This window comes from Cinclus cinclus, chromosome Z (genome assembly GCF_963662255.1).
Source record: "Cinclus cinclus chromosome Z, bCinCin1.1, whole genome shotgun sequence".
Lineage (NCBI taxonomy): Eukaryota > Metazoa > Chordata > Aves > Passeriformes > Cinclidae > Cinclus > Cinclus cinclus.
Window position 1 is genome coordinate 25,116,768 of NC_085084.1, and position 24,696 is coordinate 25,141,463.

Here is a 24,696-nt window from a genome sequence, read left to right on the forward strand (position 1 = left end):
AAAAAGAAATTTACCGCTCTTTTTCTAGCTCTTCTAAGTAACCAGTGCTTTCTCTGCTTCCATTCATAAAGCCTCTTCTTGGAAATGACCCCAAGGGGACTGGACTGCACTCCCCAGAGCGACTTGACACGGACCCTTCCCGGCTCCCATAGGAACGCATGGACACCTTTGGCCTTAACTTCACCCCAGCAAAGCTGGTGCTTTCCAAATTCAGTTCTAGAAAATGAACAGCAAACATCCTTCAGAGCTGAAGGTTCCAAGTTAAAATATCATTTCTATCTTGATTTCTTACTTCCTGAACAAATCCACGGGGATTTTTAACAGAAACATTTTGCACAGAAATGCAGCGAAAATACTGTGAACAAAAACAATGGATATGGTGGACTTGGAGAACAGCAGTTATTTGAGCAGATGGCCAAACAGCAATCCTGGCAATCAGAACAGTATCCCCACAAAAGCCTGCCTGCCTCCTTCCCAGAGGACTTAAGAAACGGGTAGAGTTCTGCATAAATATCATGTGGCCCACTTCCCAAAAATTTCTTTCCCAGAGATCCTGCAAATGCTTCACCATCACGTAACAGATGACTCATCACAGGGGCTCTTAAAGATAGACATCCCTATCAAATTTCTTGGTCAGTGACAGGGATTATGTACGTAGACAGGGAGTTAATGGTCTGGGCTTGCTGGCACTTCCCATACAACGGGATGATACACACTCCAGCACATGCTATAGGGAAGGGGCCATCAATTTGCAGCATGACAGAAATAATTCTAGTAATATGACAAGGAGAGGGCAGGACATGCAAACAAGTTCAGATAATTGGTGGAACTACATCAACATTAACTTCTAGGGATTTTTTTCCTAAAAAAGGAAATGTGAGTTATATCAAAAGTAATGAATATTAAATCCTAGAGGAACAGCAGCAAAAGTATGAATGGAGAAGAATTTTTTTGTTGTTGTTTTTTTCTTTGTTTTTGTTTTGTTTTAAAGAGTGCGTCTTAAAATGTTTATCAAAAATGTTTAGGTACTGAGAATATGCATAATCATCAAGGTCCACAATGGAAAGAAGATATAAATGACTTCCAAAATTTTATCCCAAATTAAAAACAATGGAGAAAGAAATGAACCTACTTAAAACACAAATTTCAGATTTACCTTTAAGTCGTTCCAGTAAGTCAATTTGTCCAGAAGATGCCATTGCCTCATCTTCAATACTTCCTTGCAGCTGTTTCAGTACCTCCTGTAAGAATAAGCGTAATTAAGAAATCCTTACAGTAATAAGCCACAAGGTAAATACGTGCTTTCTTACCCAAAAGAGCACACTCATTTCTCAGCTGCTGAGACACTGATGTAAATTATATTTCATGTGAGCAGTGATCAAGCATCATAATTTTAACTGTTATCAGATATAGTCTACAATGGTACTCCCAGCATTGTCATCTTGTAAAGCGTATCCTGCATAAACCAATCTGGCAGTTCAATCTATTGGATTACTTGGAAGTTCTTCTCAAAATTACTACCAGTTATTTTGAATTAAGAGATGGAGAAATGCAAGCACAGAGAAATCAGTCAGTCTTCTAAAAATCAATTTTTGCTATGTAACTAACAGAAAAGTATCTTGACTAGAAGAAATCCCCAGGATTTGTTTTCTCTGAGGTCTTAGCACCACTGTAAGCCGGCAAGAAGAATCATGTTATTTGCACTACAAATGCTACCATTATTATGCCTGAGAGCAAAAGACCTAGGTTTCCTTCAAGGCATCAATTATTTTTATTATTACTACTTCTATTTCAACCACCATCAGACCCACCAGAAAGAGATATAGACTCCTTCATGCAGCTGAAGCTTCAAACCCAAGAATACTGCCATGTGCTACTGAAACTATGTATGATAAAATTATACAGCTGAAGGAACACAATTCTGATGCACCAAAAACCCCAAAACAAAACAAACCACAAAAACAAACAAACAAACAAACCCACCCAAAAAAGCCCCAAAAAACCCAATTACTAAAGTGGCCTGTTAAGTTCCCAAATGCTCAGTGGCCTAAATTCACATAGAAAATTAAATGCAAGTTAGTGAAGGTTCTTTTCGGTATCATCATGACAAATACATCAATAGCAAGTACAAATAAAAAAGACTGGCTACAAGGCAAAAAGCCCTTACTGGAACTTTAAGTATCACTTTTCATACTGTGGTACAGAAAATATATTTAGAAGCAGCAACAATCAGGAGATGAAAGCAATTCTGAATAATGGAAGGTATTTTGCAATGTATTTTCATGCACAGACTCCACACACAGGATTGTACTTCTGTTTAGATCTGAAAACTAATTAATTCTAGACAATTTAAAAAGATGTCTACACCAAAGTTTTGTTCTTTTAAGAGTCTAACATACCTCACTGTCAATATTGGCAGGTTTTGCAACTTACAAGGTTGGTACCTTCTAAATGCATTGGTACCTTTGCAACTTACAAAAAGGTACCTTTTAAATGCATTTTTCTCTTGAAAAGAGAAAAAAACCTGTGGCATCTATGAAAACTCAGGATTCTTTAAGCAGTGGAATGATGAGCTTTCCTGTATTCAAAGTGCTGTCACTTGTAATTAAAAGGATTTTGAGTACAGAACTGTACAGAGCTCTATGGAAATAATCTCAAGCCTTAGACCAAATGGTAGCAGCCTAATTGCGGCAGCCTCTGCCATTGTGCTCTGGAAAGAAGCATTCTGGACTACAGACACCCAAATTTCCAGTTTACTGATAGAGGTGTTTGCCCACATTCATGTCTTAGTTTGGACCAGTTTGATGCCAGACTTCCATACTCCCACTCTAGCTCTACCTGGATTCCCATAGCAGATATCTCAGAGCATGAATCAAATTTCTTTTGTAACAAGCCAAGCCAGCAGTTAAAACCAGGAGTGCTGATGGGCATTCACTCCCCAGGAGGAAGCTGAAGTTAGTCCAAACACAAACTATCATGATACATATATATACATATACATACACATATATATACATGTATATACACACACACATACATATATATATATATATATATATGTATATACATACCGTATGTCTGCTGGGTCCTCAACACAATTCACCTGCAGAGCTGCTCCTACTGCACTGCCTGTTAATGTCAGCTTTGCCTTTAAGATCAAGCCTGGGGTGATAAAATTTGTACTCTTGTGAAGACATCTTTCCTTTGCTTGTGCTCTTAAGGATGTTCAAGGGTACCCTCATCAGCTTTATGGTCCAGATATCTTTATACATAACATCTGCCCTGTCAGTGTTGGGGGTTGGTTCTTTCTTTTTTTCCCTCTGTGGAATTTTCCCCATTGTCACGCTAAGATACCTGTTGACTGGGTCCTGGTGACAAGGAGGAGGGGACGGGAGGGAAGAGAGAAACCCCTCGAGATTCAAACAGCCAGAAGAGGAAGCGGAAGGCTGGGCCTCGGCCCATTTCCCCCGCGGAGTTCGGACGAGAAGGACGATCGCCACCGGTGTCTCATCCCTGCCATCCCAGCGTCGGGAAACCATCATCGGACCCTGTCCGGCTGTCTTCTCGCTGTGAACTACCACCATCCAGCACTCTACTGAGCACCGGGACCGACACCGTGAGCGGAGGGCTCTCTCTCCATCTCTCTCTCCCCGAGACAGCGCTGCCATCACCCCCAGCCCTCCTGCGGCTCTGCGGGACCTGCCTGCCCCCAGCACTGGGAACTAAAGCTCAGGGAAAAGGTGCCTGCAGCCAAAAACACTGGGACTGAGTTACTGTTCTGTTTGTGGGTAATTTCATAGCTGTTGTTGTTCTTGTTTGTCGTGTTAAATATACTAGTAAAGAACTGTTATTCCTACCCCCATATCTTTGCCTGAGAGCTCTCTTAATTCCAAAATTATAATAATCGGAAGAATCACAATTTCTTTCAGTCCAAGGGGAAGCTTCTGCTTTCCTTGGCAAACACCTGTCATTCAAACCAGGACAGATTTTGGCCACCCAACGTGGGGCCCGAGGGCATTGAGTGAAAAGGGTGAAAAAGGAATAACAGTTCTTGAGTTACCTCAGTTTTGTGTTAGGTGGCATCATGTTGTCCAGCTTACCGTGGTTTGGGCTCCATGTGGCCACAGCTTTATCTCTCCCATTTGCAATCCCTTACTTGAACATGGGTCCTATAACTCAGGCTGCTGTAACTATTATCCAGTTCCTTTTGTGGGCTGATAACGTGAGAAATTCATGGATTTTTAACTTCCTCTGGAAGGTGGGCACATGGATTCGGAGCTATCACACTCTAACTGTATGTTTTTGGGGCTACTTTAATAATGGTACATACTGTGAGGATATGACACCAGGGAAAATTTTGTCCCAACCCCTTACACAGTTTTTTGGGTCTGCTCCACCAGCTTTTGAGGGGTTCAAATCTCTTCTAAGCAGTAATGATATCATACAGTGGCTGACATTGCTAATAGGCCTTGTAAACCTGTTCTATTTAACATTCCGAGATGAGGGGAGATTGACTTGGATGACAACCCTGATACATCCTCCAAGGAATAGGGATCCTGCCCCAGAGCCTGGCTCTGCCCCAGAGACTAAGGACTCTGCCCCAGAGCCTGACCCTGCCCCTGCCCCAGAGACTAAGGATTCTGCCCCAGAGGTTAAGGATGTTGCCCCTGAGCCTGATTCTGCCCCAGAGCTCACCTCAGAAAGGAACCATCCAGAGTGGGTGGGGTTTCTAGTGAAGGAGATGGGCCAAATGCTGAAGGAGTACCTTTCCCCAGCTCTTGAGAAACTCTCCCCCTGCCTTAAAGAGGGAGAACCTGATGGTGCAGCAGTGGAACCCACAAATGTTACATCTCTCCAGGCTCCAGCTGAACTGCAAGGGCACTCACAGCCAGCAGCAGTTGCCCCCGTGGAAACTAGAAAGTCTAAGGTGAAAACAAAGCACCTAGATAATAATGATCAGAAAGCAGGGCCCTCACAACCAGCAGGGGAGCCAGAGGTTGAGATCATCACGGAGTCCCTGTCATACGAGAGTCTCTGTAATCTGCGTAAAGATGTTGTATGAAGGAGCCGTGAGGCTTTTACAACGTGGTTACTGCGGGTCTGGGACCTTATGGGTACAGGTGTGCAGCTGGATGGTACTGAGGCAAGGAATTTGGGACCCCTGACCCAGGACTCAGGTGTGGATCACATATTCGTAAGGGAACCAGGCCCCCTTTCCCTCTGGGAGCGGCTTTTAATGAGTGTAAGAGAGAGGTTTGTCCACAGAGAGAGAATGCAGGAGCACCACCATAGAATGCGCTGGAAGACCGCTGAAGAGGGGATCCAACAGCTGAGAGAAGTAGCAATACTGGAGGTACTCTTTGGGAGGGGTGGACAACATGACAATGACCCCGACGAGGTCAGGTGCACAGGGCAGATGTTGTGGAATCTGGCACACCTGGGGCCATCCCAATTCACCACATTCATTGCAGCCATTAATGCTGACAACAACCACGAGACAGTGGGTTCTGTTGCCAATAAGCTCAGAAATTTTGAGAGTATAATGAATGGCCCAATGCAGGCTCAGGTCTCTGCCGTGATTAGGGAACTCAGAGAGGAGTTCAAGGAGGAGATAAGAGGGGTGAGGGAGGAGATGAGGAAGGTCAATGCAGCACCAGTGCGAGTCACAGATCCCAGAGTTAGAGCCCAATGTCCCCCAGCTAGGGAGAGAGGATACACCCCACGAGCTGACCTGTGGTTCTTTCTGCGTGACCATGTGGAAGACATGAGGAGGTGGGATGGGAAACCCACTTCTGCCCTGGCAGCACGGGTGCGTCAACTCAGGGAGGGAAACACTAACCAAAAGAGCTCCACTAAAGTGAAGGTAGCCTCAACTTCCCATAACCAAGATGCAGGGTATTACAAAAGGGAGGATTTGTCAGATCCCCTTGAGCGAACCTCCAACATGTATGCCCAGGAAGGAAATAATAACCAGTGCTAGAGGGGCCCTGCCTCTAGCCAGGGAGAGGCACAGGAAAACCGGGTCTTTTGGACGGTGTGGATCCGATGGCCTGGCACATCAGAGCCACAAAAACATAGGGCATTAGTTGACACTGGTTCACAGGTCACTCTAATACCATCAGAACATGTGGGGGAGGAGCCTGTTTCTATTGCTGGGGTGACAGGAGGATCACAGGAATTGACTTTGCGGGAGGCTGAGGTGAGCCTGACTGGGAAAGAGTGGCAGAAGCATCCAATTGTGACTGGCCCAGAGGCACCGTGTATTCTAGGCATAGACTTCCTCAGGAATGGCTATTACAAAGACTCAAAGGGACTCAGGTGGGCTTTTGGAATAGCTGCTGTAGAGGCAGAAAACATTAAGCAATTGAACACCTTGCTTAGACTGTCAGAGAACCCATCTGTAGTGGGACTCCTGAAGGTGAAGGAGCAGCAAGTGCCAATTGCCACCTCGACAGTGCACCACCGGCAGTACAGGACAAATCGAGATGCCGTGATCCCCATCCACAAGATGATCCGTGAGCTGGAGGGCCAAGGGGTGGTCAGCAAAACCCACTCACCCTTCAACAGCCCCATCTGGCCTGTGCGTAAGTCTGATGGAGAATGGAGATTGACTGTGGACTATCGTGCATTGAATGAAGTGACTCCACCGCTGAGCGCTGCCGTGCCGGACATGCTGGAACTCCAGTACGAGCTGGAGTCCAAGGCAGCAAAGTGGTACGCCACCATTGACATTGCCAATGCATTTTTCTCCATTCCTCTGGCAGCAGAGTGCAGGCCTCAGTTTGCTTTCACCTGGAGGGGCGTGCAGTACACCTGGAACCGACTCCCCCAGGGGTGGAAACACAGCCCCACCATCTGCCATGGATGGATCCAGGCTGCACTGGAAAAGGGTGAAGATCCAGAACATCTGCAATACATCGATGACATCATTGTGTGGAGGAACACGGCAATGGAAGTATTTGAGAAAGGAGAAAAGATCATCCAGATTCTGCTGGGAGCCGGTTTTGCCATCAAGAGGAGCAAAGTCAAAGGTCCTGCCCGAGAGATCCAGTTCCTGGGAGTAAAGTGGCAAGACGGGCGGCGCCAAATCCCCACTGAGGTCATCAATAAGATCACCGCGATGACTCCACCAACCAACAAGAAGGAAACACAAGCTTTCCTAGGTGCCATAGGCTTTTGGAGAATGCACATTCCTGAGTACAGCCAGATCGTGAGCCCTCTCTACCTGGTCACCCGGAAGAAGAACGAATTCCACTGGGGCCCTGAGCAGCAGCAAGCCTTTGCCCAGATCAAGCAGGAGATCGCTCATGCTGTAGCCCTCGGCCCAGCAGGACGGGACCAGAGGTGAAGAATGTGCTCTACTCTGCAGCTGGGAACAAGGGCTTGTCCTGAAGCCTTTGGCAGAAGGTACCTGGTGAGACCCGAGGCCGACCTCTGGGATTCTGGAGTCGAAGTTACAGAGGGTCTGAAGCCAACTACACTCCAACAGAGAAGGAGATCTTGGCTGCTTATGAAGGAGTTCAAGCTGCCTCAGAGGTGATTGCCACAGAAGCACAGCTCCTCCTGGCACCCCGACTACCAGTGCTGGGGTGGATGTTTAAAGGGAAGGTCCCCTCTACCCACCACGCCACCAATGCCACATGGAGCAAGTGGATTGCCCTCATCACACAGCGCGCCCGTATCGGAAACCCAATTAGCCCTGGGATTTTGGAAATAATTACAAACTGGCCAGAAGGTGAAAATTTTGGTCTTGCCGATGAAGAGGAGCAAGAACAAGTGACCCGGGCTGATGAAGCCCCGCCATACAACCAACCGCCAGCAGATGAAACTCGCTACGCTCTTTTCACTGACGGTTCCTGTCGCATCGTGGGGATGAACCGGAAGTGGAAAGCAGCCATATGGAGCCCCACATGACAGGTTGCACAAGCTACTGAAGGAGAAGGTGGATCAAGTCAACTTACTGAACTCAAAGCTGTTCAGCTGGCCCTGGACATTGCTGAAAGAGAGAAGTGGCCAAAGCTTTACCTTTACACCGATTCATGGATGGTAGCCAATGCTCTGTGGGGCTGGCTGGAAAGATGGAAAAAAGCTAACTGGCAACGTAGGGGAAAACCAATCGGGGCTGCTGATGAGTGGAAAGACATTGCCAGTCGGGTAGAGAAGCTACCCGTAAAGGTCCGTCATGTAGATGCCCATGTCCCCAAGAGTCGGGCTAATGAGTAGCACCAACACAATGAGCAAGTAGATCAGGCTGCAAGGATAGAGGTGTCACAGATAGACTTAGACTGGCAACACAAGGGAAAGTTGTTCCTGGCTTGATGGATCCTTGATGCCTCAGGTCATCAAAGCAAAAATGCAACCTATAAGTGGGCACGAGACCGAGGGGTGGATCTCACCATGGACAGTATTTCCCAGGTTATCCATGACTGTGAGACGTGTGCTGCCATCAAGCAAGCCAAGCGAGTGAAGCCCCTCTGGTATGGGGGCAGTGGTCCAAATATAAGTATGGGGAGGCCTGGCAGATTGACTACATCACACTGCCTCAGACACGCCAAGGCAAGCGCTACGTGCTGACCATGGTGGAAGCCACCACTGGATGGTTGGAGACCTACCCTGTGCCTCATGCCACTGCCCACAACACCATCCTGGGCCTGGAAAAACAAGTCCTTTGGAGACATGGTACCCCTGAGAGAACTGAGTCAGACAATGGGACTCATTTCAAGAACAGCCTCATAAACACCTGGGCCAGAGAACACGGCATCGAGTGGGTGTACCACATTCCTTATCACACACCAGCGGCTGGGAAAGTGGAACGGTGCAATGGGCTGCTTAAAACCACCTTGAAGGCACTGGGTGGGGGGACTTTCAAGAACTGGGAGATTAATCTACCAAAGGCCACATGGTTAGTGAACACCTGAGGTTCCACTAATCGAGCAGGCCCTGCCCAGTCTGAGCCCTTGACAACACCAGATGGGGACAAGGTTCCAGTGGTGCATATGAGAGGTATGCTAGGAAAAACTGTTTGGGTGAACCCTGCCTCCAGCAAAGACAATCCAATTCGGGGGGTGGTTTTTGCTCAAGGGCCAGGGTGTAGCTGGTGGATCATGCAAAGGGATGGAAAGACCAGATGCATACCCCAAGGAGACCTTGTTTTAGGGTGAACTACCTACAATACTGTGCCTGTATCTGTAACTGTATGGATGTCTATAATTTGAAGATTTTTAATTTGATTTGGCATGATGGTAGGGGAAATTTGGGGTGGATAATGTTGGGGGTTAGTTATTTCTTTTTTTTTTCCCTCTGTGGAATTTCCCCCATTGTCATGCTAAGATACCTGTTGACTGGGCCCTGGTGACAAGGGGGAGGGGACGGGAGGGAAGAGGGAAACCCCTCGAGATTCAAACAGCCAGAAGAGGAAGCGGAAGGCTGGGCCTCGGCCCATTTCCCCCGCGGAGTTCGGACGAGAAGGACGATCGCCACCGGTGTCTCATCCCTGCCATCCCAGCGTCGGGAAACCACCATCGGACCCTGTCCGGCTGTCTTCTCGCTGTGAACTACCACCATCCAGCACTCTACTGAGCACCGGGACCGACACCATGAGCGGAGGGCTCTCTCCATCTCTCTCTCCCCCTGGGACAGCGCTGCCATCACCCCCAGCCCTCCTGCGGCTCTGCGGGACCTGCCTGCCCCCAGCACCGGGAACTAAAGCTCAGGGAAAAGGTGCCTGCAGCCAAAAACACTGGGACTGAGTTACTGTTCTGTTTGTGGGTAATTTCATAGCTGTTGTTGTTCTTGTTTGTCGTGTTAAATATACTAGTAAAGAACTGTTATTCCTACCCCCATATCTTTGCCTGAGAGCTCTCTTAATTCCAAAATTATAATAATCGGAAGAATCACAATTTCTTTCAGTCCAAGGGGAAGCTTCTGCTTTCCTTGGCAAACACCTGTACTTCAAACCAGGACAGTCAGCAAAGGCAGACAACAAACTGATGTGGTGTTTTTCAAAGAAGGGCTCCTGCACTGCCAGATGCAAGGGCAGATCTGCAGAAAAAAGACTTAGCCTAAATGGCCAGTGTGGATACATGGAGTGGTCTTGAGAGTTTTGCAGTCTTACTGGATACCTGTCAACTCACGTAATTTTACAAATAACTAATGAATAATTTTTGTCTGAAAACGGCATTGTTTAAAAGGAAAAACCCACAAAATCCCACCTCTCCTTCCATTCCCTATTTAGAAGCCTCTCACACATTTGTGGCATATCTGCTGTTTCAGCATGTTCAGGATACTTCCCTATGTAATGAGTTTTCCTGCTCTAAGAGCCAATATGAGAAACTAATGAAACTATGATCAGCATTTCCTGCCCTACCAAATGACATGACCGAGGTGTCCAGGCAGCAAGGGATTGCTCTTTGTAAATACTCGCAACAGTTAACGTTAGCAAGGATCACCTTGCTCAAATTTTGCTTCAATTAATTACTTAAAGTTTTAACTTTTAGTTTTTGTATCATCCCCTTTTTCCTCCAACAGCACATGCATTTTTCTCAAAATCAGCTTTTCTGTATTTTTCTACATTTCTTTTTTACAGTACCATTGCTAAGGCAACAATGTCATTATTAGGCTATGACATCAACTTCAAACTCCATCACAGTATACTACAAAACGTAAGCTGACAATTCAAGAGGCAGTTTAATAAAGGAGGCAAAGGTTACAGAAGGAGATGCAGCCCCTGGGCCAGGTACTGGTGGAAAATGAGGCTGTGTGCTAAGATGACAAGTCAGGGAATTTGCAATTTTACTTGAATAAGAAGCAGAGAAGTGTTGTGCAATAATCCTTCTGGAGGAAACACGGCAAGTTATGTTACTGTGCTAATGAAAAGTTTTATTTATTCACTATTTATAATCTAGGATTCAACACTAATACTGTTCACATGCATACAGTGCTTTGAAAACTTAGTTTTCTGTAATAATTTTATATTAAATTTTATATCATGTTTGCTAAAGCATAAAATAGTCCCCAAGGTTCAATTGGTATCTCTTTAGTTATGCAAATTTCAGTATGTTAGTAGTGATTTACAGCATTATTCTAAGCAAATTCTTTACTGACTTAGCAGTGATTTACTGAAAAAATACACAAATGTAAGTCTGTAAGAAAAGGCTGCAAGGTTGGGTTTTTTTAAATTCTTTTGCAGAATGCAAGTCAAATTATTTTAATGGTCACTTAAGTATAACCTAGTTTATCTTGTCCTGCGCAGAAGTACGAAGAATGTTTTAGGAAATGGAGCAGGCCCTATGTCTCATCATCATTTAAAAGGGCTTCTGTCTTCACAGTCTCTGGACTGTGAAGTACTGAAGCTGTCTATTTTTGTCTGGTTGGCTGGTTTTTTTTTGTTTGGACTCTGTGAATATAATCCTGATGTAAAACCTACTTTATGAATACTTAAATAAAAGAGTTCAGATCCGTCAGCATGTTACTGTACAGCTATGGTAAATAAAAGAACTTTAACTAACAGTAGGTGCACCCAGCTACGTGGTAAGGGTTCTTGTAGGGCTGTGAACTTACTCAAGCTGCTAATAAGGAAATGAATCACAGAGGAATAATGCTTATAATAGCAGATTTTAAATCCCAAGGAGTTAAGACTTGAAGTGTATTCAAGTTTTGGGAACTGTATGTATAAATATTAATAGTTAGGAATGTTTCAAAATATGGTAAATGTAAAAGGACATTTTGATGACAATTCAGATATGTTTAGTCTTCTGTAAACACTATTCTCTCCTCCCACCTTTAAAGATTAAGCTTTATTACTTGTATTCACTTTTGTCATAGCTATGTGTATTCAGTGAAGGCCAAAATATATGAAAATTGCAATGAAAAAATACATTAAACTCCTGGACATAGCACACCAGATATACTTACAGGCCAGTTATGTTGGTTATCACTGTGTTTACAACATTTGAGTATAAAACCAGGTTTAACTGTACAAATACAGAAAGTGTTCACAATTTCAGAGAGCAATTCAACTTCCATTAGCAGCATACAGGATGGGAATATGCATATTGAATGAACAGGAACTCATGGTTAACCAAATCAGCATTATTTTTAAACTACCGTATTTCTGACAGCACTGGTACTAATGTTTTTTTCCTGGTAAGCTGAAAACTTAACATTTCTAAATTGAAAGTAATTTTTGACTTCCAATGGAGCTGAACGTTGTTTCAGTTACTATTGAGAAGAACAGGAAGAAAGGTAACATATACTAAAAGAACATCACTAAAATTCCAGAAAACCATTAAATGTCAGAACCAATGGGGGGGGGGAAGGGGGGAGCACACATCAGAATACCGTTTGGGTTTTTTTTAAGATAGCAGAAACTTATGTTCAAGGTCTTACATGACCTGTCATAACCACATGAATTTGACAGTGCATTCATTCAGTCATACATGGTACAGCATTCACAGGGGCTGAGAGTGCTTGGAAGGAGCTCCTTGTTCCTACACATTTTGGTGAATTATGCTGCTGCTTAATCAGGCTTGGTGGGAGCCCTTATAACTGCCCCAAGTGCTCTGGCTGCTCAACCCTGTAACAGGTCCAACACCACCAATGACAGAATTGCTGAGTGAGGTGAACACGGGGGCAGATCAACTTTCAACCTTGCAGAAAGAAGAAAACATTTATTATGTGAAATGATGCTGTTCATTTTAATTGCCAGCAACATTATTTTCTAAAAGGAAAATATTCACCCAGTGCCACGATGTTCAGAAGCTGTCACTTGCTGTAACCACTTAGAGAATACAGTACCTAGTTTTTAATGCAAGCACACTGTCACAGGTCAAATAAAGTTATCTGATTTTATGCTCAGAAAAAGAGCTGTCTAAAGTAATGCCATTAACTATATACATCACCAGCTTCATTTCATCTAAATTCTAAAAAGAAAAGTAAAAAAATTATTTTCTTCAATTTTCCAGCTGATTTGGATACTGGTAGAAACTTCAGAATTGAAAAGATCCAAAAATATTACTGTAAAATTGTAAAAACACACAGACCTCCAACAACATAACACCACTGCTGCTCTTCACAGATGAAATAAATTCATTGATATCTTAAATATCTATGTTTTGTAGGATTTTAAATGACTTTCATAACCATATTTTTAGTTCATGTGAGCTTAAGAAGATACCTGACTGCATTAATTGTGCAGTCACTGAATTCCTGCAACTTCTCAGAATTCATCACTTGATACAATTTGTAAGAATCAGTTCAGCTTATGACAGTTTCTTCCATTAACACATTAGAATTTACTGAATGATCAATATGCATCGTTGTTTTCAAAATTACTTACATTTTGCAACATCTGACCACTGTGGATCTCAATGATAGCATTATCTACCATGCTATCACTATTTTAATTCCCTGCATCACTATCCTGATGTGAGTCTCCTTCTTGTGCCTTCAGAACAACACCTCTTCCCTTCTGAAATGCCAGACTGCATGGGGCACAAAAAAAACCCCAGAAAAAACATTCTGCAGATGCAAAATCCAACTGAGAGCAAGTGAAATAATTTGAGAATGAAGATGCAGGCTCACATGAGGGAGAAAAAATAAATTAGAAGAACATACAATATTCCTGTGATTACTATTTTCCCTTGCAAGACTTCAGAAGTTCAAGAGCTTACATGGTGGGTAAGGATGTATTGAAATTAAATGAACACCAGGCAGATATAAAAAGGAAAATACTGGATGAATTCACACAGCACAAGTTACAGAAACTGAAAATTTAGCACCTATTTCATAAATACTAACACAGACAAGGAATGCTACTGCTGAAATCAATCCCTTTTCTCCCCATCTGTTCACCAAACAATGCATTTGCTAAGAAGCAGACATCATTTCACTCTCAGATAAGACCAGCTATTATCATGTACAGTAAAGCTGTTCATACAAGCAGTTATATACAACAAATATGAAAAAAATCAGAAACCTAGCATGGCTACTCAAAGAGAAAAACTAGGTAACCCCATATTCTGTCCATTTTTACCACACTTATGCAGAATGGAATGAATCCAAAGGTAAAATAAGCTCCCACTGAGAGGAGGGGCATATGTGCACCTGCTGTGCAAGTTCCTGTGTAGCCAACCCTCTGGAAGGGACCTGACTTTTAGAGTGTCAGACACTCTCCGACTCTTATGTTTCCAATGTTCTCCCTTAGTAAGCAGGCAAAACGTTAAATTTCTACATCTAGATGATTCACAGCTAAAATTTTTAAAAGCTGTATTATTTCAGAATAGAGAACACAATTTGGCTACCCTGAAAGCAAAATATTTTGTTAGCTTGTAATGAATACAATTCGATTTTGAGCAATGTTCAATGTCTGTTCAGTGCTGCCTGAGGTGCTTATCTCAGAATTCTCACTTAATTCTACCCTACTAGTTTGGCTGTCCAAAGACAGTGTTTCTGATGGGGACTGCAGTGGTGCAATTATCAGAAGGTATGTGACCCACTCATAACAAGACCACAGTCATTCAAGGAGACAGTTTAGCCAAGAAATCCATCTGACAGAAGATGGAGTTTTAGTTTACTTTTAATAATGGGAAAAAAAAAAAGTATTTTCTAGTAAAAAAATGCTCAATTCTTCCTGTAGACTAAATTTCTATGAAGGAGAGTAACTTTAAATTAAATACGTCACTAGTTATGCAACACTATATGCTTGAAAATATGGAATTAAAAACTTCCTTCGCAGAAGTAAATTACAAAATAACACTATGTTACATGAGGATATATGTTCATCCATCCTGGGAGCATTGAGCACGTCAATGTTTTTGTAGAACAGGCAAAACTGTATTACAGGATGCAGTGACCAGCTGGCAAAATCAGTATGGCATCATCTACCTGAAAACTGTCATTTCCTTAATATTTCCATCTGCAAACCCAAATAAAATACCTTTGTTTGTTTTTGTTTTTTTTTTTTTAAGTCTAAAAATGAGGAAGAGTAAAAATAAACTCAGTTGTGCTAATTACTAAGGTTTTTTTTATAGTTTACCTCAAAGAAAAAGTTTGTTATTGCTACATATAATACACATATTACATTCTGTATACAAAGAACAGATCTGGTGGTCAAATTCACTGCAACTGATACAAACATTAATTGCACACAAGTTTTTTAAATTTTTGCTTTTAATTTACTGATTCCCTCACATGGCTTCGTTCTCAACAGAAGGAAACTTATTACACAAACGCCTCACTTATTACTGCATCTTTAACTGCTCTTGAGAGCACTTCCAAATCCTTCTGCACTTCCTTTTATTGAAGGCCAGAATTTATGTTCTTGTTTAATGCTCTTCAAAAGGGAACAACAAAATCCAGTGAAGTATCAGAGAAATCAAGACATGCACCTCCTGTGTGCCAGACAGTGTATGGATCACAACATGCTTTAAAAGAACTAAGTTTAGAGAAGAAAAAAAAGCTCTGTTAAGACAGCAGAGCCCGCAGTACCATATAAACAACTCCTAAGAGCCAGGAATACTGAAGTGCTAAAAAAACGCCAAGCCCCTTAACTTCGGCCACATCAACAAGAATGCTGAAAAATCAGTAAGACAAAATAAAGTTGACTCATTAGAGTTGGCTAGAAGCTGCAAGGAAATAATGCCAGGACAAGGGCAGATTTAACACAGGTACCACTTTCTAAGGTGCATTCCTTGCATAGCAATGAGCAAATGAAGAGTGTGCTAGAAGGTTCTCATCACTTGGTGACACAAAGCCTAATTAAGGAGGGAAAATTTATGTTCAACTACTTCAAGAAAGAAGCAAAAAGAAGGAAGTTTCTTTCACTACAGTCTCTAGCCAGGTAAACAGGATTTTTCTCCAAAGAGCTGTAAACCATGTATGCACAGACAGACCTAGGATGATGGGAAACAAATACATGCCACAGCTGAAGGATGCAGTAGAAGTGGTAACTTGTCTGCAACCTCACAGCAGCATAGTACTGACATAACAGAATGATCACAAAATCACTTAGGCTGGGAAAAATCTTCAAGATCAGCCATTAAACCCACCACTGGGTTAGTCCTACATGAAACCATACCCCCCAGTGCCACATCTACATGTCCCTTAAATACATCCAGGGATGGTGAGTCCATCACTGCCCTTGGCAGCCTGTTCCTGGGCTTGACAACTCTTTCAGTGAAGGAATTTTCCATAACATCCAATCTAAACATCTCTGGTACAACTTGAGGCCTTTTCCTCTTAGCCTCTTGCTTGTTGCTTGGGAGAAGGGACCTACCCCCCAACTCACCACAACCTCCTGTCAGGAAGTTGTATAGAATACCAAGGTCCCCCATGGGCCTAATTTTCTCCAGGCTGAGCCTCCCCAGCTGCTCCTCGTATGACTTGTGCTCTAGACAAGAAGTAAGAACAGAATCAAGAACAACACCAACCCTAACACAAAGAAAGACCAAACATCTTTCCAAACCAACCTCTTTCCTCCCCAACAGCAGGAACCTAGTGAGGATACATGAACAAAACCTACTGTTCATTCCTCTTGCTTGTCCACTCCCCAGATTCCCTCTGGTCTTGACTTGCAGACTTCCTGAAATCACATTTCTAGTGGTTCTACCTCCCACAGCAAACACATGACACAAAAACAAGCTCTGTTTTGTTTTCCACTGTCTATCTCACAGTATTACTTGGTGCCCTTAGATCTAGTATTCATGAAAACTACTAACTCCCTAATAAGTCTCCTCATGACTTATGATCTTCATTTAGAGCTCAACTATCTTCTTCACATCCTGTTTCTTTCCTTTCCCAGTGTCTTCACCTGAAAAGTCACATTTTACTCAATCATGTAACTTAAGGAACATTTTCAGATTACTTGATTTTTTTTTTTTTGGCATGTAATATGATGAATGCTACTAGGTCTTTCCTGAGGAGGTTCATCATAACAGAATACCCATCTTCTGGACCAGCATGTACTCATCCTGACACAATGATAACTCTTCTGTTTCCATATTAATATCAATATTAATTATTAATTCAGTCCTCATAGTGTACATAAAGTTAAGGCTCTTTTCTACAAGCCGTGATTCTTCTACCCTTTTGACCACGGAATTTTATTTGCCATGAATTCACTTCACTAACTCAATACCAGAAGATATATTTGCAACTGTTCACACTCCTGTCTTCATTTTTGCCACTATGAAAATCATCAAACTCTTCTATCTCACTCTTTTTTCCATATGACTTAAGACTACGCTGAAAAGAAATACAGGTAATGGCAGAAATCTCACTTAGATACTACTGGTTTTCTAAAGTAAAGACCATTTATTCTGCACTTCATTTTCTACTTTTAAGTTGAATAACCATCAAAGAACCAAGAACCTTAAAACGCCAGACAGGGAAATATCCTCAAGTTCCCTATGACCAGTTGCTGTGGAGATAACAGGGATATCGGTCCATGAAGCAACTATAACCCACTATGTTATGTCTGACTTGACCTCTTAGCAGAAATAACATACCAGATAACTCAAATCAGTCAGAAATCAGAATCCACAATCTAGTTCTGGAAATAACATTAATATTCTAATGTGCAACAGGATGCAGTAAGAAATGCATGCTGTACTACATTCAGGATTCAAATAAAACATCCCAGGTTACACTGCAGTTTAGTTACTATGTGTAGCCTACTCACTAACAGCAATTCCAGATCAAATATATATATACATATATAAAAACATATTTTAACATTCATATCTGAAATGTTTGCTTTCATAGTTTAACATAATTTTTCAGTTGTGTTCTTCTGTATATGCCTTGGCGAAACATTTCACTGTACACAATACCAACCAAAAATCTTTTCCCTGAAAAATGAAAAGAATTTGCACAGAGATGGAAAAGTGATGTTATCCGACACAGTAAGTATCCCCAGCAAAACAGGTAATTTCTGGTACCTTAGAAGAAAAACTGTTGTTAGATTTCTGAAGACCATATTGCAAACCTGTTTATCTGTCAAACATATTTATCTACCACCTACTTGACAAAGCACACACACAGGCAGATGGACACTGCATGTCCATATAGCACAAGACAGTCTGTTAAGCAGTGGATATTAGAGGTTTCTGTGAATATGCTGGGCTTCAAATTCTAAATTGCAAGCACATGCAACAAGACATTGAATCAAAATTGGTGTGCCAATTACAGTAATATCTCCAAAATCTCCTATGTCTTACAAGGATCAATAAACACTGATGATTAGAGACAGCTGGATCAGAACAAAACAGGTTTTCAAAGTTAAAAATCAAGAACTAGTGGCTAAGCAGACTGTAAGGCCAAGTGTGGTTTGTCAATTTATAAGAAAATGGAATCACCTGCTCACCTGATCAGGGAGACATCTAACAAGAGCAGTTACTCCTAAAAGAGAGAATTGCCCAGTTGACATTTAAAAGGAAACCTTAAATTTAGTCAGGAAGCATAACGGGAACAAATAGTATCTGAAATCTCACTCCTAAAAAGGTTGTGATTAAGCCGCAAGTATATCTGATGTAAAGGACCAGCACTTTTAAATTTTTTTTGAACTCTTATGTTTTATAGATCACAAAGTGCAGCTTCCATGTCAAAACAGCGCAAGACAGTTAAGTTAGTTTCTGAACATCCATCTTCTTTTTTTTTATAGACAAAGACAGGCTAACAAGGTCCAATCTGCAATCACCACATTTTCCAGAGTCCCTCTTCTTAAAATGAGCCAAAAAAAATCACTGCAGCTGCTAAATTGCTAACTTGCTGGTCAATCTGCTATTCCTGATAAGGATTTGTATATTATTTCCAACAGCTGTAAAAAGATAAAATGGGAAGCTGAATTTGCCAATAAAATAAAATGCAACTTAATCATATTTAGACATAAAAGTATCCTGTAGTTCTTATAGGATATAAGCTTTTTCACAATTTTTTCAAAGCCATCAAGACAGAAGATGAAAACCAGGCCCCATGGCATCTTCTTTAGCATTGTTTTTTAACTTTTAAATTCTGTTAATTTCATGAACATACCAAAGTATGCACAACACTGAAAAAATATGCAATATTATACTCTACAGACTTAATATTCCTTTTGCTACCACATTAAATTACTGTAGCTTAGTATTTTACAAACACATTTAAAATAGAAATCCTCAAAATAAAATACCTTCGTTCTTGCTTTTTTATTTAATGAAAATATATTTCAATCCAACATAATAGCATCACAATTTTTAAGCTGTCTAATTAGCAGAAGAAACTCACAAACATAATCAATGTAAAAAAAACCCTCTGGATGTGCAATGGATGTGATAGTAATGAGCTTTCTAGGACTTTGTCTTTCAAACATGCAAACTACATGAAAACAAAAAAACAACAGAAAAGTATTAAAACTAAAACGTTTATATGAAGAAAATTATCTGCCTAAACACCACCCTCCACAACAGGTCATGATTTTCTGAAAACATTTTAACCACTACCATGTTTCTTTATAATATATATTTATCCAAACACTTCTAAAAAAGTCAACAAATTTAAATCACTTCTAGCGAACAGTCTTCCTATTTTATTTCTGATACATGTGGACACAGTACAGAAGACACTGAATAAACTGAAAAGCCGTATGTAGGATAAAATTTTAAGTGCACTGTGTAAAAAAAAAGAGACAATATCGTGCTCACAGAGCATCACATATACTAAAAATGGCTTTCTTACACACATCATGAATTACTGATTTACTATAAAAATCAAAGTACTCAGTGAGTGTAGAAATCAAGTATGTTACACATAAGATGTCACTCATAGACATGTATTTCTAGAGTTCTAGAGATTAACGTAAATATACCTATTTCCCCCCAGATTTTATATGGGGAAAAATGCTGGTATTAATTAGCTACAACATTATAAATGAATATATAAATAAACAAATGGCATCATTAAAGAGACGAATACTTGTCTTCTAGAAGAACCAGGCAAGAAAGTCTCACAAAAGTCTTCTACGAATATGGGAGACATGCAGGTATATGCACAAAGTAGTATAGCTGATATTAGATTACTTCTCGTCCCTCCATGAATTTTACAGGTTTTTGAATTCAGATAAAACTGTTCATATTTTTCTAAATTTGTTCACAGTCTGTGTTTTATGCAGTTACCCTTACATCTAGACACTGACACCATTTTTCTTTATTTATAGGTCAACATTGTTATTTCATTGATCATCAAATAACATATTTGTTGATTTTGAGAGAACATATTATCACACCAAACTGCTGTATTTCATCTGACAGTAAGCCAGTAAAAACAACTGCATTTCCCAAGTCAATCATAATACTCTGAGGGAGTCCTAATACTCTGAGGGATTTCTTTTGTTTGAACAGTTAATCCCTAGGACAACGCAAATTAAAAAACAAAGTGGAGATTGTTTTACTGACCATTTTGACACCTCCCCCCCCCATTATCACATTTCTCTTTGCTTTTCCATCATGTTGTTTTCTGGTCAGCAAATGGAATTTTCACTTTTAAGTAAGAGATTTTGCTTTAAACAGGAAGCATTCAGACATAGTTCTTATATAGGTCAGTAGTAGTTTACAATAAATACATGAGCAATATGAGCTCATGTTAAGCTTTTAATTCCCGCATGATTACCTTACAATTCTGAAATGAAGGGATTATAAAGATGGGGCACACTTACACAACGTTTTAACACTGTACTTCCCAAATATAATTCCTTCCATATTGTCTTTAAAATGCCCTTCCTAACTACTGCCCTTCACAGCTGATTAAAGAATGTAAGGAAATTAGGAGGCAGACAGAGCAGCAGTCCAAAGAATCATTGTGCGATGTCCCTGCACTCGGCCACAGACCCAAATTCACACTGCAAGAACAAGGGATGTTTGCCACGGAACCACAGCTTGTTTTCCCCACTGCTGCTCCCCTTCCTCTGCTAATATCTGGGATTTCACTTGGCAGGACAGGTTACAAGGGCTCTGTGACACTTCTGTGCTCCCAAAAGATCATTTTTTTTTCCCAAGGCATTCGGGAAATTTTTTGACTGTATATATGGTAGCCAAAGGGCTTTCAATCCTGGCTGTTCTGGCTTCGCTATTGACTTTGCTTACAATTATCCGTAATTATGGCACTGGAACCATCCAAACCATGTCATTTCTTTCAGTTCAAAAAAATCCACACATACCTTCTCCAAAAGCCTGCAAAACTAAAATTATCTTCCAATTTAAGAGAATGCAGCAATGATCCCCATCAAACTTCACCCACAGACCCCAATCTGATACCAAGATCATTCCCCACCATCTTTCAGGTTTGAGTCAAATCAAAAAGACGCTGTGACCCTTTCCAAAGAAAAGGGTCTGAAACAAGTAAGGGAAAGACATAACTTCTTGGTTCTGGTGCAGGAGAAAATACACTCAAGGAATGAACCTGTGACTTACTAACAGAACACGGTTTAAAAAAAAAATACATCTAATTAATCTGAACAACCTCTTTGCCACCCAACCGCCAAAGTGAAAAGAAACATATCGAGTTTGATATTTGAGCTGGAGGTTTTTTTGTGTTACATTCCTTAGATCTAGAAGGGAACTTTGGGACAAAAAAACATGAGACCTCTACTTTGGGTATGTTCATAAGCACAGAGGAGTGCAATAGAGCCAACTGCTGTCTGGTGGTCTGTCACATTTAAAGTAAGAACACAAAGCCATTCCACATCCCAAATTTATGCCCTAGAGACCAGCTTGTACAGCTGGACTGTTTTTACGTCTGGAAATTTAGTATCTACACAAAAGCTAAAAAAACCTCAAACAACCAACCAAGAACCAAAACACCTGTAGGTTGACAAAGAAGAGGAAAAAGATATATTTTTACTCTTCTTTTGTAAAACTAGCAGGAAGATCATCCCTCCTGTTCTTTCCTCCCTTGTTTTATACCTTAATGACAGGGAGTAGAGGGGAGTTACTGACAAATTTGTTGCAATATCATCTTAGGAAAATAATATAAATGACAGAACTAGTTTTCAGACATGTAACTCGGCAAACAAACATTTTTTTCTGCAACTCCAAATTCTAACCATTTCAAGTAGCTGGTGTAGAGGACCATAATTTCCTTCTCATTTAGGTAGCAAAGCCATTTTCATTTTACACTGCAGTCCAAGGATTAAATGCATCTGAAGTATCTATGCTTTTTTCAAGTGTTGTAAGTAGTGTTTCAGAAAGAGGGAGAATTTTTCTTCTTACAGTGAATATACAGTCTACATGCTGGAGGAGAAGAAAATGGAGTTAAAATATTTTTAATTGCTATATTAATTAAATTACCGTATTTTAAAAATTAAAGTTTGTTTGTAACAGAACAGTCTGTCATAAGAAGATTGGGAAGCAAAGCAAGGAGATGGAGAAAAAAAAGTTTACTATTTAGAATATGCCCCTACAGGAGTATACACAGAAATAACAACAATTTCTGAACCCTTCTAATTGAGGTAGCAAGAGCAGACGGGTTTTGCTGGCTGCTAGCAAAAAAAGCAGCAGGCTTTGTCAGCTTAGGAAGAGCACTTCATTAATGCAGCTCTAAGGTTTGCAAAATTCTGCCTTGTTCAGTATCATGGATCACACAGATGCAGCTGAAGGTGCTTCCTCCTACTGATTAAAATCCATCTAAATTCCACTTGAGTCTAATGTTTACTCCTGGATGGGTGGCTCTGAAGGCCTACGTTCAGCCAACAAACACCATCAGGAACAGACCTGACGGAATTTTTTAAGTATTAACATAGACTTTGGGAGAGATTGGAGAACTAGTGTTTTTATGTTAAAAAGAACTTCTCCGGTTGAGGCCTTAAATATTGTAATTATAGTAAACACCACAATTTTTAAAATTAACTGAAAACACTGAAAACCTCCAGTGTTTCCCACGTTTTCAAGAGCTGAACAATTCTTGCTTTGTCAACCTTGGTCAGCACTCTGGACTTCCTGCTGGGAAGTACAGCTGTGTTAAAATGCCAGTGTTTATCACAGCACACTGGAAGCTGTTTCTAGAAAACAGTTTTGAACTTAAGTAACAGTAATAAAGAAACGCAGCTTTGATAGATTTTCCTTTACACAGCCTTGACATGGACTTCCATAGGAATCTAAAAGCACACAAAGTCTCTGAGCAATTCCTAGTCCATGACACATAGGGCAGTGACAGAAACCCCACACAGGCACAAAGCTTGCAATACCTTCATAGTGGATGCCTCAGTTTCCAGTTTTGTGAGGTGATTTGAGTTATCCTCCAGCTCTTGCCGAAGGTTGGAGTTCTCCATCTTTAATGCCTCAACTTGCTTTAACAATTGATCATATGAAGCTGCGGCCATCCTGGGCTACCCTCAGCCCTTAAAAAAAGAGAAGATATTAAATTTAAGCAGTTTAGGAAAAAAAAAAAGCCTTCACTACCCCAATGTATCTAACCACAAAATCATTTCTCTCTCCCATTTACCATGACTTTCTAAAGATTTAATTTAAATCCATTACACCAAACTGTTAATGACTAGAACTAATCCCAGATCAAGACTTCATTTTTTCAGTGGGCTTCCATTTGGTATGCATGATTAAGAAAATGAAAAAAGTTCATTGTTAATTGCATCAGATATTAGGGGAAGCTAGAATACATGAAAGAAAATCACTGCATCACACAAAAGCACCTTTACTACTGGCACTTCAGTTTCAACATGGAGAAATTGTAGATAATAGACCATATATAGTAATTTTTTGATAGATACCAAACATCTTCACGCCTATCTGAAAGATGCTGATTGCCTACTTATTTTAGGAAATGAATGGTAGTCACAGATGCAAAATGTTCCTAGAAATAGCACACACTCTGAGAGAGATGTTACATGAAAAGAAAAGCAGTAAATACTAGGGAATTTTGACTTTGAAAAACTCCACATCATCAAATGTAGTAAATATGTAGATATTTTGTAAATATATCCTTCAAGGCACAAAATTAAAACAAATTTCTTTCACATAAAGTGGTCATACTACACAGTTCAATTCAAAGATGAAAAGCTATTCTTGATATTAAGGTATCCCATACTGTTTTGAGTAAAACTGTAACACAGTCCCAGAATACCAGCACAACTACTCAGCCATTATAAGGGAGGAAGAAACAAATACTTCAATTTCAATTATAAACTACAAACTGTTCCCTACTTTTCAAACCAAAATCTGACAGAGTTGTTAATCTAACAACATGAGTGAACTAAGACATGGCTAATGAATGTTTGAAGCTCTTTAGAATTAATGCTATCAGTTTCTTATTCATCAACCATTGCAGAGAAAAAAAGGAAGCCTAGCACTCCACAAAACACAAGTTACCCTTTCATGTCAAATGCAGACATTTTCTGAGTATGCGGCCTGTAAAACAGAGGAAAAAAAAATTTAAGAAGCTTACAGGGTAACATTCCCTTTCGTCATCACTGCAGTACTTTGGAAAAGACGAAACTATTAAAAGCTGTTATTTAGCATTTTTATTGTAACCTCTGACCAAACTTTGACCTTACTGCTTGTGTAACCCCTTATAAAATCAAGTTTCTTCTTCCCAGTGAAACTCAATTGAATTATCCAGTCAACGAAAAATTAGGTAAAATTTAAAAAAAAACATTTTAGTTCCTCAGTACAAATTTTAAAAATTGAGTTTAACCTTTCTAAATTTAAACTGAAC

At 40.7% G+C, this 24,696-nt stretch overlaps 1 protein-coding gene across 7 annotated transcripts in view; it reads right to left on the reverse strand.

The window, feature by feature from the left end:
* APC (APC regulator of WNT signaling pathway) overlaps nt 1-23,706 on the reverse strand; it is a 63,583-nt gene extending 39,877 nt beyond the window's left edge. For all 7 annotated transcript variants that reach the window (XM_062512683.1, XM_062512680.1, XM_062512679.1 and 4 more), the window contains exons 1-3: nt 23,213-23,706; nt 1,157-1,241; nt 15-216 (exon numbers count right to left, since the gene is read on the reverse strand). In XM_062512683.1, the coding sequence (XP_062368667.1) occupies nt 15-216; nt 1,157-1,241; nt 23,213-23,347 (422 nt within the window). In that variant the 5' untranslated portion in view covers nt 23,348-23,706. The remainder of the gene's footprint in view (nt 1-14; nt 217-1,156; nt 1,242-23,212) is intronic.
* Between the last annotated feature and the right edge of the window lie 990 nt (nt 23,707-24,696).